Below are 17,798 nucleotides of genomic sequence, written 5' to 3' on the forward strand. Positions count from 1 at the left end.
GATTTAATATATCAGATCACAAGGGATCTTCTTTTAAGGTGCAAGCATAAAATAGTTGTAAATACGGTAAGTACAAAGAAAAATAGTAATTTTTATTAAAAAAACATTTTTAAAAATAATCTTTGGAATAGCAAGATATAATTCATAATAATATAATTGCTAGTGTTTTTGGTAAGTGGATATAGTAGACATAGGATCTTCATCACAGAAGTATTTGCCTCACTTAAGAAAACTGTATACCATTTACTTAGATAAGAACAGATGAATTAATTTTTCTCTAAAATTTTAATGTGCAAAAATAATTTATCAGGACTCTGCCTTATCTTGTAAAGAAATAGTGTTGCAGAAATAATGAGACCTTTTATAAAATATGCTTATGAGTTAAATTATTTGAGTCAGAAAAGGTGTATGTATTAAGTATAATAATAACTTCATAGTAACATTAATGGCATTGAATTTTAGCAATTTAAATCATCATATTGTAGAAATCATTAGTTATAATATAAGTAAATATCAAATCATTCACAACTTTTCAGAAAAAGAAGAAAATTATGGAAGCAACGTTTAAAAGACCAGAAGGGATGCATAGAGAATTGTATGCTCTTCTGTATTCAGATAATAAGTGAGTACATTGTTTACATATAAAGCTTTTAATTTTTTAACAAGGGGTTTCATCCTTTTTTAATTAGCACACCTCCATTCTTTCTCAAATATGAAGAGAAGAGAGTTACATAAGCTTATCTCCCCCTCTCCGTTCATATTTTTTCTTGTTTTAATGTTACCAATTATGTGATAAATAGGATGGTCATAATTAAAAGTTTTGTATTCTCATATTTGTTGACCTAAAGAATGTAGCAGTAGAGAAAAATGGTTATCCATTTGTAGGAGAACTAAAGCAATAAATTCTTCAATATTAAGAATGGTCACAAATAATGGTTGTCAAGCCAAAGGGGGAATAGGAAGGAAGAAGTCATACTTGTCAGATTATGGATTAAGCAATGATCAAACCCACTCACAGTAAAACATCTTATGGAATGTCCATCTTACCTAAAAGAGTGACAAGTAGCTTTCTTTTCTCATCTCTATGCCTGTAACATTGCAGCATATTCTGGGTGATTGAGATATTAATGACCTTTTATTTCCTAAAAATGATAAGCAAATACAGTAGAGCGTCAGAGCACAAGGAGTGATTGTAACATTGTCAATAGTCCGAACTAGCCAGAATTTATTTTTTTATGCTGGTACCATAAAACAATTACAGTAAGCACCACTTATTGTGATCATGTTTGTGTTTTGATTCTATTAAACGGCAATTCTAAAAAGTGAAATTTTAAAATATGATTTATTTAAAATATGACAGAATCTGTAACCTTTTTTGAATAACAGATATTTTCATCCTGCTCTTACCTATACGCACATACAAGGAGGTTTTTCCGAAGCCTCACTGTGTTTAGTACATGCCACGCCCTTTGCCATCAGGATAAATTTCCAAACTACATATCTGATGCAGCTAAGACTTTAAGCATATAAACAAGGCCTTCAAAGAACTAATAACAGGAGATCTGGAAATGTTTTCATAGTGAAATTTTCATTAAAATGTCTTTTGTTGCAACAGATATTCACTGTAATTTAATTTTGTAAATTTAACAAACTGAATGCTGAATAGACAAACAGTCAACAAACTGAATACTATCTAACTCAACTACTCTTGCTGAAAAGAATGAGAGATCTGGCAGTGAATAATCGAAATAAAAAAAAAAAAAGGTGCAGCAAAAAAATGAGTAATTATTTTCATTAAAGGCTTATAGATATGTGTTACTTTGACTGAAAGTTCCATTTGTTTTCTTACCTATGAATAAAAATAAGTAAGTACAACTTTGTCTTTTAATTTGTAAACTTACTGAAACTTTTTTTAAGTCTCCAGAATGGTATTTTCAATAAGGACGAAAATCCAAACAAATCAGAAGTCTGTACTACCCTCGGTCCCAATTAGTTTGGATTATCGATGCTCTACTGTGCCGTCTTATATGAATCCAAGTGTTTAATAGAAGAAGTCTGTGCTATCTAGGTCTGTAATAGGTGCATTATGATGTACAGTCAGTCCTCGTATAACACGTGTGTACACTACACGAATTCGATCATACACGATTTATAAATAGGGGAACGATATCTTATATAACATGAACCGAATTTGCTTATGCACGATTCACCTTTGTGTTTACAAGAAATGGCAGTCAAACGCAGAATCACCCCAACCGAATGAAACACGTTAGGAATGAAGAGAAGATTCTGAAAATGTATTTATGTGTTTTATATCAGTGAAGGCGAAACACATTTCACCATAATAATGTAAACACCAACACAATTCCAGCTATCGGTATAATCGCAAGTGCAATTAGATCGAGTTTACTACCAGTTTATAACAGATTCCACTAGCAGAAACGCAACTGGAAATTGTTTTTATTGTTTTATGGTAGTAACCCCTAGAAATGTGCTTTAGTAAAATGTGAGGTGTTAATAGTGTATCTCTGCCTTTACGGTGTTGTTTATTCAGTTGCTACACACGTGCAATTTTGTTTATGTGTATCAAGCGTGCCTCCTCATTTTGTAATTGTGCTTTATTCCCTAAAAATGAGTAAAATACTTAAATATTTAAAAGGTGTGAAAAGGAAGCGTCCTGGTGAAGACAGATTCAGAGAGAGAAAGAAAAGCAATATTGATAAACAGAGGCGGACTGGGTCAAAATTCTTACCCGGGAAAATTAATAGTGGCCTCTGTTTTGGTTTATAGCCAAAATCACACCAGCCTCCGGCCCACTGGGGTTTCCCCGGTAAGGCCTATGGCCAGTCTGTCAATAGAGAAAAAATATGAAATGTGAAACGCTTTGAGCGAAATGAAAGACCATGTGATATTGTACATGCTACAGACCTAAATGAGGCAACGCCGAGAATTACAAAGAATGCAGAGAAAACAAAAACAATTTTCATAGCAGGAACAACTCAAAGTGTAATTAAAATCCATTAGATTAAGACACAAAGAATTGGATGAGATGGAACAGCAGTCATCTGTTTGGATAGAAAATCAAACAAAAAACAAGTTTGCTTACGATAGAAGCAAAAGCAGTAGCAATATTTTATTACGTAATAGTCGTAATAAAATACTTACATATTTTATTACGATAATTAATTGTGTTTGGTAATGTTTAGGTTAAAAATGTGTGTTCAATCTTGGGTGGTCGGCACCTAACCCTATTTTTCCCATAGGGCCTGTTGTTTATATTGCACGAGGGTTTCTAGGAACACAACTATCGTGTTATACGAGGACTAACTGTATTTGTTGTTGAAGCAATAAATCAAAAAAGAACAAATTCAGGAACAAAATGGCTTCAACGTAGTAGTAGTGGCATGTGATACAAGAAAGCAAGTATATGAGCTTATGCAGCATCAGCCAAAAAAAAAAAAAAAAAAATCACACCATTCCCTCCAAAATGCCTGTCCAGTTCCTCTTTAAATTTATTCAACCTATCAACTTCCACAACGACAGATGGAAGTTTGTTCCAGAAATTAACCACCCTCTGGCTAAAGGCAAATTTCTGCACATCTATTCTACATCTATCTTTTCTTAATTTGAATTTATGTCCCCTTTGGTTCGTAATCTGAACAAGTGGAAGGATCCCATCAGAATTCAGCGTGCTCAACCCATTCAAGGCCTTATATACCTCAATCAGATCACTGCACAGGTGCCTAGTCTCCCACCACTGCAATTTTCAGAACTTAAGCTTCTCTTGGTAAGAGGATCCCTTCATTCCCCTCACCAATCTTGTTGTACACGCTCAAGGAAATCTACATCGTTCCTAAAATGAGGCCTCCAGACCTGTACGCAGTACTCAAGTGGTGGCCTGACCATTGCCTTATACAGAGGGACAATCATCTCCTTTTCCCTCAGTATAATAATAATTATTATTAAATAAAATATTAAGATTTTTAAAGTTAATTTAATCAATGAAATACTGTGTGTGTGTGTGTGTGTGTGTGTGTGTGTGTGTGTGTGTGTGTGTGTGTGTGTGTGTGTGTGTGTGTGTGTGTGACAACTAACAAACTTTGTGTTAATGTGGAAAGTGGCATTACCCCTTGCCAAAAGGGGTTAATCTGCCATATATTTAAAATATGACAGAATTTGGAACTTTTTTGAATAGCAGATCATATGACTATGACATAAATCAGGTTTTTCCCAATACCCGCTGTGCTTAGTACATGCCACACTTTTTGTCATCAGGATAAATTTCCAAACTATATATATCTGATGCAGCTAAGACTTTTAAACATATAAACAAAGCTTTCAAAGAACTAATAACAGGAGACCTGGAAATTTTTTCATATTGAAATTTTCATTAATGTATTTTGTTGTTACAGATCTTTACTGTAATTTGATTTTTTAATGGAGTTAGTATTGTTGATCAAGGGGGGAAAACAAAGCATTCCTATGCAGCTGCATTATAAAATCATAAATATTGCATTTGTAAAAATGGCATTGCAGTTTATATTGTGGATTTTTTTTTATATAATAATTTTAACTGATGAGACTGTGATAATTTAGAGCTAAGATGAAATAGAATTTTTAACCAGACAGAAAGAAAACTTCAGTGAGATATACACCCAATGATAAATTTACAAATCTTTGAAAATCACTAATTATTGACTTTTGTATTAAAATTATTAAAAAAGGTTGCTGCAGTTATGGACATGATAATAAATACAATGTTGTTTTAATCACTTAAATTTGTGTGTTGTCGGGAAAGTTTAATTTCAAAGTCCATGACCTGGATTTAAAAAAAAAAAAAAAAATTCTTCTTTCCTCCTGCTTTTTTTTCTGCTAAAAATTACAAAATTTTTAGTTTTATAAAAGTTAGGTTGGCTGTTATATATATGTCAGCTTCAGTTTAACACATTTCTACCTCTGACATATATATGCATCGAACCCAACTTATGCACTCTGATGTACATATGCGGTTCTTGAGTGATCACTAAATGAGTGCTGCAAAAACTAAAAGTGCATGAAAACAACTGCATGAAAGTGCATAAAAACAACAATTAACAACTGCTCAATATTGGCATGCTTGAATGCGACACTTTGCAGCAGTGTTATTTTTTTTATTTTATTTTATTGTTGTAGTCATGAGTCATGTACTGTAAAGACCTGATGCATAGTGTTATTTGCTATTAGCTTGTGTTGAAGTTTGTTCTGTGTTTTTTGTACATAGAATAAACTTAATTTGTAATCTCAAAATTTATCAGATTCTTCCTGCTACAGCAAATCACTTTCACGCATAAAGGTCATGACACGTCACTTTGATGCCTGCATGCAGCAGTAGTATGTACAATAATAGACATGTACATTCTACTGCTGCATGTACAATAATAAACATATTATAATTTATCTTTCTAAATTGAATATTATTGTTTCCTAACAGTGTATGCAATTCATTCAAATATCAGAATTTGACATATGTGAAACACATAGATAAGAACACTGACTGTTTACTGCTCATTGAAAATAAAGGGTACTTGGTAATGGGGTATGTTCATTTATTACTTTTCCTGTGATACAAATCACCTACTCCACTTTGTGTGACTCACGATTCTTTAAGTTTGGTGCCCTTTACTTGTGATTGTGATCTATAATGTATTATATGTTTATTATGCTAAACATAAGTGATAAAGACATGCAGGCACAGTCTTTCATAATTAATGAAACAATTCAAGAGGAGCCGATCGGGCTAGCCGGGTGGGTAAAGCGCCTACCTAGCAACCCAAAGGTCGCGGGTTCGATTCCCGCCTCGGGCTTGGATCAAAGTACTGCAAAAAACCTTGGGAGGTGCATTATGGCCACAGAAGCCTATGCGCCAACAACTACCGGAAAAAAAAAAAAAAAAATTCAAGAGACAGTAAAAATTGGAAATTGTGCTATTGGTAAAAAATAAGTTCACTTTTTTTATGTGGGGATATGTTGCTTATTCAGGGGTAAGAAATATTTTAGAAAATACAGTATACTGAAATGTAACCCTACAGCCCCATATTATCATATTATAATTTTTTATAGATTTGAAATTCCTTGGAAAGAGCTTGTCTCACAATCAGAATTGTTTTGTACTTGAATAAATAGTACTGTGTGAAAAAAACTTTAATTGTAATGTATAATTTCTGTTTTTATAGTTTATTTCATTTAATAACTGGACTCTTTCAGTTAACTATTAAATGCCTAACTTATAAGGGATTGTACTGTGTCAAAATATATAAATTATTTCATCTATAGGGATGCACCTCCAATTCTTCCTTCAGATACTGGTCAAGGATATAAGCAAATTAAAGCTAAACTGGGATTAAAGAAAGTTCGTCCGTGGAGGTGGATGCCGTTTGCTAATCCTGCTAGGAAGGTATTTGAAAATATTTTTAATAAAATTTCGTGATGCAGTTACAAACTTATAAGCATAGTATTTATTTGGACACTTATCCAGGCTTTCATTTATGCACCTTTGTAGAACAAATTTTGTATGTTACGTACCTTTCTCTCCAACATTCTCATATGTTGCATACTTTTTGCATCTGGCTTTGTGTATCTGCCACTTTCTCCTTTGTTTTCTGTTTACTCAGCTATATTTCCTTTCCGTCAATAATGTCCTAATATTTTTGGTATCAATTGCAAAAATATATACTGACTTTTTACTATAGAACCACTAAGGAGAATTCACGTTTGATAATAGTATATAATACCAATGACAGCACGAATTCTTCCAGCAGTGGTGATAAAATATATGTTTGCATTAGTTTTCTTTGTTATATGCCATTTAATCTCGTATATTAATCATGTGTATGTGAGATGTTTAATGAAGACATGTATGACAAACTATTATAATTTTTTTAATGAGTAATTCAAAAGAACAGAGTTTGCATTATTTTGTTTCAAGCTTGGATACACAGCTTTAAAACATGCTTTATAAAGTCCTTTAGATAAGATGCTTTATCAAAAACACATGCAGTCGGTGTTGAAGATAATGGGGTGCTCCCACTGCCCTCTCTATCCAACGGTTTCTAACCAAATGACATTAGTCCATGAAGAGCAGTGGCCACTCGGCTTATCATGGTAATCCTTGTAACCACTTTTTGTATCATGCCACTTATCCATAGCAGTTGTTGCACCTAATTCCACATTGCTCCAATTTATGTAACAGTCATTTGTGTTGTACAAAAGTACTTGTGTGGTATGAAACCTTTTTTTTTTTTACTGAAGTGTAAGTAAATGTCAAAATTATTGTTTGCATTCAGCACCTTTGTGATGACTTCATTGTAGTTAATCTGATTGGTCAGGCATAGGGCTTACAATACCAAGATTCTGGGATCACGGTCATTTTATTTAGGATTTGAAATCATGGTATTGATACAAAAATACCGATTTTTCGGTACTAAATTAAAAAAATAATTGTTCATAATTTATTCACTTAAAGATTATAAAATCGACAGCAATAAATCATTAATATCACAGAATTTATAACAGAGGGATTGTTATACACAATACAAATGCAACAGAAATCTGAAAACGTCATGTAACTGTAAGACAAAATCTTACAAATATATTTCTCTTAGTAAGTATAGTGTGTGTGGAAGTAAAGCACTTAAGGAATAAGGAAAACAACATTACGGAATTTCCATTAGTGGGAGTAGGCCTGGTAGGACAATTAAGGAATATGGTGAACAATAGTTTAATCCCTCTGTTACACTGCTATTTGAGGATGCGGCACTTAGTGCATTTTGGGAAAAGATGTCTTATGTAGCAGTTAAAAGGTATTGTGAACATGTTATCTAGAGGTAAAAGATGTAAGTGCTTCATCGTGGGGAAAAATATTCTGGTTTTTCCTACTAAAGGAAGAAGATTGAGTTTAAAGAATAACACCGTGATTGAGTCATGTTTAAATTAGATAGGGGGAGATATGTAAATGCATGCAAACCCCTCTGGGGTTTGCACATAAGCTTGCATATAAAAAAAAGTAGTAGTACAAGGGGTGATTGTAACTTGCAGTTAACTGAATAATAAATAAATTTCAGTTCAGTTATTACTAATTAAGTTACTATTATTATAAAAATAAAGTTAAAATATTAAATTAATTACTACTATAAAAATTAAGTTCCCGATAGTTATAAAAGAAAAAGTGTATTTTTGTACTGGTTCTTAGTATAATACGGTTTTATATTACACAAGATTTTTTAGGAACCAAACTACAGTCAGTCCTTGTATAGCACGATAGTTGTGTTCCTAGAAACCCTCGTGCAATGCAAAATTGTGCAATATAAACAACAGGCCCTATGGGAAAAATAGGGTTAGGTGCTGACTACCCAAGATTGAACACACATTTGTAACCAAAACATTACCAAACACAATAAATAATCGTAATAAAATACTTACGTATTTTATTACGACTATTACGTAATAAAATATTGCTAATGCTTTTGCTTCTATTGTAAGCAAACTTGTTTTTTGTTTGATTTTCTATCCAAACAGATGACAACCGTTCCATCTCTTCCAATTCTTTGTGTCTTAATCTAATGGATTTTAATTACACTTTGAGTTGTTCCTGCTATCAAAGTTGTTTTTATTTTTCTGTATTCTTTGTAATTCTCGGCGTTGTCTCATTTAGGTCTGTAGCACGTGCAATATCACATGGTCTTTCATTTCGGTCAAAGAGTTTCACAATTTCATATTTTTTCTCTATCGACAGAGGCGGACTGGACATAAGCCTTACTGGGGAAATCCCAGTGGGCCGGAGGCCGGTGTGATTTTGGCCATAAACCATAGTATGAGGCCACCATAAATTTTCCTGGGTAAGAATTTTTGACGCAGTCCGCCTCTGTTTATCGATATTGCTTTTCTTTTCCTCTCTGAATCTGCAGTGTCTTCACCAGGATGCTTCCTTTTCACACCTTTTAAGTATTTTACTCATTTTTAGGGAATAAAGCACAATTTCAAAATGAGGAGGCACGCTTGATACACATAAACAAAATTGCACGTGTGTAGCAACTGAATAAACAACACCGTAAAGGCAGAGATACACTATTAACACCTCACATTTTACTAAAGCACATTTCTGGGGGTTACTACCATAAAACAATAAAAACAATTTCCAGTTACGTTCCTGCTAAGTGGAATTTGTTATAAACTGGTAGTAAACTTGATCTAATTGCATTTGCGATTATACCGATTGCTGAAATTGTGTTGGTTTTTACGTTGTTATGGTGAAATGTGTTTCCTCTTCACTGATATAAAAAACATAAAATACATTTTCAGAATCTTCTCTTCATTCCTATCGTGTTGCGTTCGGTTGGGGTGATTCTGCGTTCGACTGCCATTTCTTGTAAACACAAAGGCGAATTGTGCATAAGCGAAATTCGGTTCGTGTTATATAAGATATCGTTCCCCTATTTATAAATCGTGTATGATCGAATTTGTGTAATGCAAACACGTGTTATACGAGGACTGACTGTACTGTGTTATACGAGGGTTACCTGTAGTGTGTGTTGTGGGAATATCCCTCAGCTACTGGAAATTCTCATTTTTTAATGCAGTCAGGTAGCTTGTGAGCCTTAGTACTTGAGGGAGCTGCTGTAAGAAAATCATAACAATGGCCACTGATGGCAATACTATTAAAAATTAATAAATAAATATCCCCCCCCCCACCAAAACTTAGATTTGGTTTCCTCACCAAGCTTAAATGTCAGTCCCTTTCTTTTGTTAATATGGATATAGTGCCATAAGAAGTCAAAAGGGAAATAAGGTTTTTTGAAGATGAGGTAATAAGGGGGGGAGGGTAAACTGCAACTCGTCTATGACTATCTCAGTACAATAGCACCAACAAGCACAGAACCAAAAAGGACTTTTTCTGCTGCTAATTAAATATTTACCAAAATTAGATCCAGTTTAAATGATAACACTATTGATTGCTTATGTTTCTTAAGAGCTCACTTTATTCAGACAGGTAATGTGGATGCTTGGGCATAACCAAATTTGCAGTTTCAATATGTATATTTTTTTAATTTTTTTTTTGTTTTTAGAATATATGTTTAACCATTTTGTGTTAGAATATTTATTATGTAATAAAAGTTTGATTTAAAACATGAATCCAAGTAATTACTTGTTTTTTCCTTACTTTATTGCACCTAATTGTCATCAAAATTTATTGCAAAAAAAATTTTTTTTTTTGGAATACCGTATCCCGGTTTCATAAATTAAAAATACCGAAATACCGGTAAGATTTTGATTGGTATTGCGAGCCTTAGTCGGGCAGGATCTCCTTTTAATGATTCCATGCTGTGATTGTCTTATAGTTCCACTCTAATCAAGATGATCTTATATAACTTCGTTAATTGACTTGACACAGAGGTCATACTTAGTCTTGTAGCTACTTCACCCATTTGATATCTCATTTGTAAAAAGGAGCTATATTTTCTATATCCACTCTGTTGGGACTTTCTCTGAATCTAATGATGAGTGGCGCATTATAGCCCTAGTAGCTAATGCGCCAATAAAACCAAAACCAAAACCAAATCTAATGATGCTTTTATTATTATTATTAATTGTATAAATTGTATTGTATTATCATAGCTTTCTGTGTCTTTTTTGGGTTCTTTTAATGTAATTGGATAATCAGCTCCACCTTGGACTGATGGAATTTGTCCAATTTCATTAAAAGAATCTGTGGATGGCATCCATTGCTCCAGTGTGATTCATCCCTTTTTATTCTGGTGTTAACATAAGCAAAGAATTCTTTGCTACTTTTCTTTGCACTCCTAGCCAAAGGCTTATAATCTGTCTTAGCATTTCTAACCACCTGAATTACTTGTTCACAGAATAGTTTGTACTTCTATAGGACTGTACACACTGACATTTTATAAGCATCCCATGCATTTTTCTTCTCTACCACTAAACTCATCAGTTTGTCTGACATTTGTTTTGGTTTAAACCTTTGGCACTACCTCTTAGTTGGTATCAAATGTAAAATTCATTTCATTTTTAAAAAAATCAGTTGATTCTATTGAATTTTAGAAAATGTGAGAGCCCATTTTAATTTCATATGAGAAAACAATTTCTTTCCTTTACCGTTGTAGTGATTTCTGGGAATACATATTTTATCAGTACAGGTAGTTCTCAACTTTATGAGTTAATCGTTCCTAGCATGCGCTCATAAAGCAGGAATTTATTTCCCATATACATAATGTTAAAAATATGGGTTACGTTATCAACAATGAAATTAGTTAGCTAATTAGTTTATGTTTAAACAATGATTGATTTATCCAAAGAAATAAAAACATAGCCTGTAAAATCAAGCAAATTATAATAATAGAGAAATTATTTATTATGTACAAATGTTAAAGAATGTTTATTCTTCATCATCATCCTCGACCAAATGCACACTCGTTGATCACTCATTATTGGCTCGGAACTCATTGGTTTGTTGCACAAGGAGTCGTCTTCTTCAGAAATGCTTCGAGGCATTTATTTCCACGATAATCTTATCTTTTCTTTATAAATTTCAATAGCATACAGAGCATTTTTTAACTAAACGCACAAATTGCAACTAACACGATTTGCGCGGAGTAACAAGTTTACAAAGCAAAAAAAAAAGGAATGAAGAGAAGATTCTGAAAATTTATTTGTTTTTTTATACAGTTGAAGATTTCAGTAAAGGGCAAACACATGTCACCATAATAACGTAAAAACCTACACAATTCCAGCTATCGATATTTTCACAAATGCAATAACATGGAAATTACTATCCGTTTATGCGCCTCCGTAGCCAGGTGGGAAGGAGCAGCAGTGCATAGCACATGCTTCTTGATTAGACCGGGGTTCGAGCCCGTCACCACCAAATACGGAGGATGTGGAAAGGTCAGAGAATGACCACCGCATATCCCGGAGCAATATGGCCTTAGTTGCTAATGCTCCTAAAAACCAAAAATAACTAACTAACTAACTAACTATCCGTTTATAATTGCCTGCAGTAACAGAAAAGCCCAATGAACTGGAAAATGCAATTTTTTTTATTGTTTTATGGTCATGACTTCCAGAAATGTGCTTTAGAAAAATATTGCAAAGCCGTTCAAAATTGGTTCTTATAACATATGATAATGATGAAAGTGTAGTGCATTTAATGATTTTAATTGGTAACTAATACAATTTACACAATAAAAGCAAGTTATATTTCGCTATATAACTCCCTTTTAGGGAGTTATATAGCGAAAATTTGAACTTCTGAGGTCGTGGAATGAATTACCAAAAAACAGTGTGTTATTGGGTTCACATTACGATATTTTCATGATACGATGGTAACAGATTAATATTGTAAAGCACGGTACACTGTATTGTATAACTATGCACGTGGTTTGAAATGCGGTATTTATGATGTTTAACATTCATTTTTTGCAATTAATGTTCATATTTTCGGTTTTGTTGATACTTGATACTTTGGGGGAGAAACAACTCTTAAAGCAAGAACTGCCTGTATACTGTAATCATTGTCACTACCTATTGGTTTCTTTATGAAGTTTCTTAATACACGATGAATCACTTCTGATAACTGCATGAAGAATATTGCTTTGCTAGGTCTAACTTATTGGTATAAAAAGCAGTCATCTGGAAAATATAGATACATTCTGCTCTGAGCGTGCTGTTATCTCATGAGTTTTAATCAATGTTTGGAAAGTTACAAACCCTCCCCACACATTATAAGACGTTCTACTTTGCTAGCTCACTCTGTTTGTATTGTTGTTCGTTATACTCAAAACAGTAATTTGGCCTATTCATATCCTACACTCATCTTTGTTTTCCCAATATTTTATGTTACAAGGCATTATTACCTTCAAAACCTGTGTATACTGTTTGTTCGATTTTAGAGTCTAAGTGCTTCTTAACCCAAAAGCATAACTCCTCTTCCCACCATGTCTATCCTTTTTTCATACACATTATAATTGTCATATTCAATAAATTTAGCATTCCCAATATCATGTTTCTGTCATACCTGCCATGTCAGCATTTGACAACTTAACCAATATATGTAATATTTCTTTACTATACCTCTAGCATTAGTATATTAGAAAACAAATATGTGCCAGTTTGTATTTTTAGTAACACAGCCTGTATACACAGAAGGGAATGGAAACTAGAACATAATGAAAGTGTTTCAGACTTGAATAAAGTGATAATGCTAAGAGAGATCACATAAATATTTTTTAAAAATTTTCAAATGAGATTTTATTTGAGATACGAATGAAAAATATTTATATCGTTGAAAATTAATATCACACTTGATTCCCACCTGAGTGCATGCAGGTGCTTCCTCTGTTGTGCATTCTGTTGAATGTTACCTTGTGATATGTTGTACCTGGCCTGTTCCACTCTTTATATTTTATTACCTTAGACTTGGCACACAATAGCTTTAGATGCTGATGTGCCATAAAACTCCCAATAACCAACCCGTTCCATTCAAGCTCTCAGTTGAGGGATAAAAATTGCAGGTATTGAATTCAAAGTCATGCCTTCCAATCTTGTTTCAGATGTGATCAACTGGGGACAGATCCTGTGATCTAGCAGGCCATAGGAGAAAATTCATGTTTTAAATAGCCAATCTGCTACTATTGGCAATATGTGAAGTGAATGACATTATTTTGTTAAAACATTACGTTATCCATATTTGCCAAAAACAATGACTTCTGGGTTTATGATATATTATCAGTGTAATAAAGGCCTCCGTAGCCGAGTGGGCAGGAGCTGGGGTGCAGTAGCACACGCTCTTTGAGTAGACCGGGGTTCAAGCCCCTGACTGCTGGATACAGTCGATCTGCCAACCCGCACTGGACCAGCGTGGCAGATTATGGTCCATTTCCCTCAACATGAATTGTTGAGGAGGCTTCCATCCTGCAGTGGGTTGATAATGGCTGCACTTTACTTTACTTTTATCAATGTAATAATGGGCTGTCATACTGGCCTCTACAAACATGAGAGTTGTTTTCATATCATATCCATAGTTCACCAAACCAGTATACTGGGTCATTTATGATATGCATTCACTACTTTAGAGTCTACTCCACTCTCGCCTGGGCATCTGATTTGATTCATCCATCATGGATATTAGTATTAGCAATTGATGCAAGGAAGTAAGTTTATACAGCATCAGCCAAAAAAAAAAAAAAAAAAAATTCACATTTCACCCATCCATCCCCTCCAATAGCTTTGTTTAATTCTTCCTTGAATTTATTCAGACTATTCACTTCCAAAACAATAGATGGAAGCTTGTTCCAGCAATCAACCATCCGTTGGCTGAAGGCAAATTTCTACACATCTATTCTATAATTATCCTTCCTTAGTTAAAATCTATGTCCCCTTATGTGTGTAGTCTGAGCAAGAGAAAGAATCCCATCAGCATTGAGTTTGCTCAAGCCATTCAAAACTTTAAACACCTCAATAAGGAGACTAGGCACCTTGCAGGTGCCTTGTCTCCAGATGCTGCAGTTTGCAGAACTGAAGCCATTCTTTGTAAGTGCACTCCTTTATTCACATCACTGGTCTCGTTGCACTTTCTATACCCTCTCCAGCAGCTCTACATCCTTCCTAAAATGAAGCCTCCAGACCTGTATGTAGTACTCAAGATGTGGCCTGACCATTGCTTTATACAATGGGATAATCACCTCTTTACTGTCATTAACCAACCTTTGAATGATATGCAAACTTAGACATTAAGCCTAATATATCAATATCATTAAAAAATACAGAAAACAATGGGCCCAGCACTGAACCTTGTGAAACTTTACTGATAACATTAGTCCACGAAGAGCAGTAACCATTAATAACCACTCTGTATTCTCCCATTCAAAAATTCCTTTATCCGGAGCAATAACTTGCCCTTAATGCCACACTGCTCCAATCTGTACTGCAGTCTTTTATGTGCAACTGTATTAAAAGATTTCCTGAAATCCAAGTACATGATGTCAAAATTATTTTTTACATCCAGTTCCTTTGTGGCTGCCTCATAGTATCCAATCAGATTGGTCAGACAAAATGCCTCCTTAACAAACCCATGCTGTGACTAAGATATAAACACACTCCTGTCTAGATTGTCCTGCATTACTTCTTCAGCTAGCGACTCCCTTATTTTCCCTGGAAAAGAAGTTAAGCTAACAGGTTTGTAATTACTGTCAACATTTGATTCCTCTTTGTGAATTGGGGATACATTTACACATCTCCAGTTCATAGAGATCTTCCCTGAATCCAGAAATGCTCTCCTAATTTTGGCTAATGGTTTGCTTATCTCCTCTGCTGCCTCCCTTAATACAATTGGATAGGTCCCATCCACTCCAGGTCCCTTTTTTATGTTTAACTTCACAATTTTTCTTCCACCTTCCTGAGTTTTTTCAAATCATTTAGCTCCATGTTACAGTTTGATAAACTTCTGGCATTTACTTCCCTAAAAAAACCCTCATATGTGAATATATATGCAGAATATCTGTTCAGTTGGTCAGTGGCCTGACCTCCTTTGTTACTTGATTGCAGATTAATTTATATCTATCATAGTTTTCTGTATCACCTGGATAATTTATATGCATCCCATATGTCTCATTACATATATGCATCCCATGTGTCTCATTAGATCATCTGACATCAATTTAGGTCTAACCCTTAAAGATATTTCTTAGTTGGTATAAAAAGCCTAATAGCTTCTGTAATTATTTCCCTCGATGATCCCCATTTAGAATTTGTTGGTAACATTAGTTGATTCCACTGTATAGAATTTAAAAACTGTCTGAGACTACTGTAGTCTCCTTTATGAATGCAAATAACCTTCCCTTAACGGTAATTACATCTTCAAGTAAATCCCACATCAATACTGTAATCACTGCCACTTATTGGTTCTTTTTTGCAGATTATTAATGCAAGAAGCACTGTTGATAATCAGAAAAAGAATATTGTTTTCTTGTTGCCTCTCTAATATGCTGCTGTAGAAAACAATCATCTAAGACGGGTGGCCGACAAGTCGTTCGCGGCTTTAATTTTGGTCGATCGAGACGAATTTTAAACGTATAAAAAAATAGATTACGAATAAAATTTAAATTTATTCGTATAAAATTCGTAATTTTTATTCGATGATTCTGCCACTAGAGAAGAACTGCTGGGTATGGTTTCATTATAAGAAAGAACTAGAGGTCTTGATATATTTAACGCATTCAAAAATTTTATTGAAAAAATTGAATTACCACTATTTAAGCTCATATCAATAACAACAGATGGAGCCAAAGCAATGATAGGGCATCTTAACGGATTCATCGCATTATGCCAAAAGGATGGTTAATTCCCAGATTTTTTGAGTTACCACTGTATCATCCACCAACAAGTGTTAGCCAGCAAAAGATTAAATACTAAGTGTTATGGACATAGCTTTCAAAGTCGTGAATTCCATTAGAGGACAATCTCTTCAGAGGAGACTTTTCAAAATGCAACTCGATGAAAATGAACCAGATCTGATACTACACACAGATGTGAGGTGGCTTAGTCAGAGTAAGTTTCTACAGAGATTTCGAAATTTTCTGAATGAAATTAAAAAATTTGTTGATCAAAGGGGAGATGATTATTAGCAGGTACAAGATACGGAAGTGGTTGTGTGATCTGGTTTTTTTGGCAGATTTTACCAGTAAATTAAGTGATCTGAATTTGGAATTACAAGGAAAAAATAAAAATGTGGGTGGCATGATTAGTAATATTTCTGCATATAAATATCAATTTTTGGCAATGGCTAAGGATTTCAAAGAAAAAAAATTCTATCATTTTGCAAATATGCAAGTTCATTTGCAAAAAATCCTGTTTTTGAATTTAATAGTGAGAAATCTGTTTCTGAAATTGAGAAAGTTGTGGATGATTTTGAAGCAATTGAAGACATTGTTCAATATATTTCTTATCCATTTAATGTCGACTTAGATACGAAACAAATTGCAGAAATAAATCTGCTGGGATTTTTCGCATGGAGAAAATATTACTTGAAAATGAAATTATTACATTGCAAAACGATATCTTCTTAAAAGCCAGATCATCAGAAAAAGACTTTTGGAAATATGTTTGCCAAGAAAAGTACCCAAATGTAAAAAAATGCAGTGAACTTTTAAATTTCTGTTTTGGTTCCACATATCTGTGTGAATCGGCCTTTTCGTATTTGAAACAAACAAAGACGGAGAATCGCTCTAATCTTACGGACTTGCATACAGAAGATTCTTTACGGTTGGCCTTATTACAGTATATCCCCGATTTTGAAAGCATGGCAGATGACATGAAGACAAACTTCACATAAATTAAAAATTTAAATACGTATGAATTTAAAATAAGAATCCTGAATTGTATTTAAATTTAAAAACAACATTTTTCGATATGTGTTGATTAACTTTTTTAACCATGTGCAATGAAATTCTTGAAGATGGTAGATCGTGGCACATTTTGAAGAAAAAAAGTAGATCGCACCACAAATTAAGTTGGCCACCCTTGATCTAAGAGATCAGTGTCTTGCTAGTGTGTGCAACCAACCCACAAATTCCAGTCAACATCTGGAAAGTTAGAAGACTTCTGATTTACTGGCCCATTCTGTTTTTGTGTACAGTTGTTGATTGTACTCGTTGCAGTTATTTGGTCTATAGCACAGTCCTCCTCTCAGTTTTGGTTTCTCAGTGTTTATGTCACACCAGACTGACTCAGCATTACACTGGCCACCAATCTCA

General features: G+C 33.9%; 1 protein-coding gene across 3 annotated transcripts in view; it reads left to right on the forward strand.

Moving 5' to 3' along the window:
- DMAP1 (DNA methyltransferase 1 associated protein 1) overlaps nucleotides 1-17,798 on the forward strand; it is a 120,884-nt gene that overhangs the window by 12,233 nt on the left and 90,853 nt on the right. For all 3 annotated transcript variants that reach the window (XR_016547390.1, XM_090381384.1, XM_090381391.1), the window contains exons 3-4: nucleotides 537-622; nucleotides 6,313-6,433. Coding sequence is in view for 2 of the 3 variants with exons in the window: in XM_090381384.1 (XP_090237510.1) it covers nucleotides 537-622; nucleotides 6,313-6,433 (207 nt within the window). In the remaining variant the exon portion in view is untranslated. The remainder of the gene's footprint in view (nucleotides 1-536; nucleotides 623-6,312; nucleotides 6,434-17,798) is intronic.

Source organism: Mastigoproctus giganteus, chromosome 1 (assembly GCF_048544385.1).
Source record: "Mastigoproctus giganteus isolate SK-2022 chromosome 1, ASM4854438v1, whole genome shotgun sequence".
NCBI lineage: Eukaryota > Metazoa > Arthropoda > Arachnida > Uropygi > Thelyphonidae > Mastigoproctus > Mastigoproctus giganteus.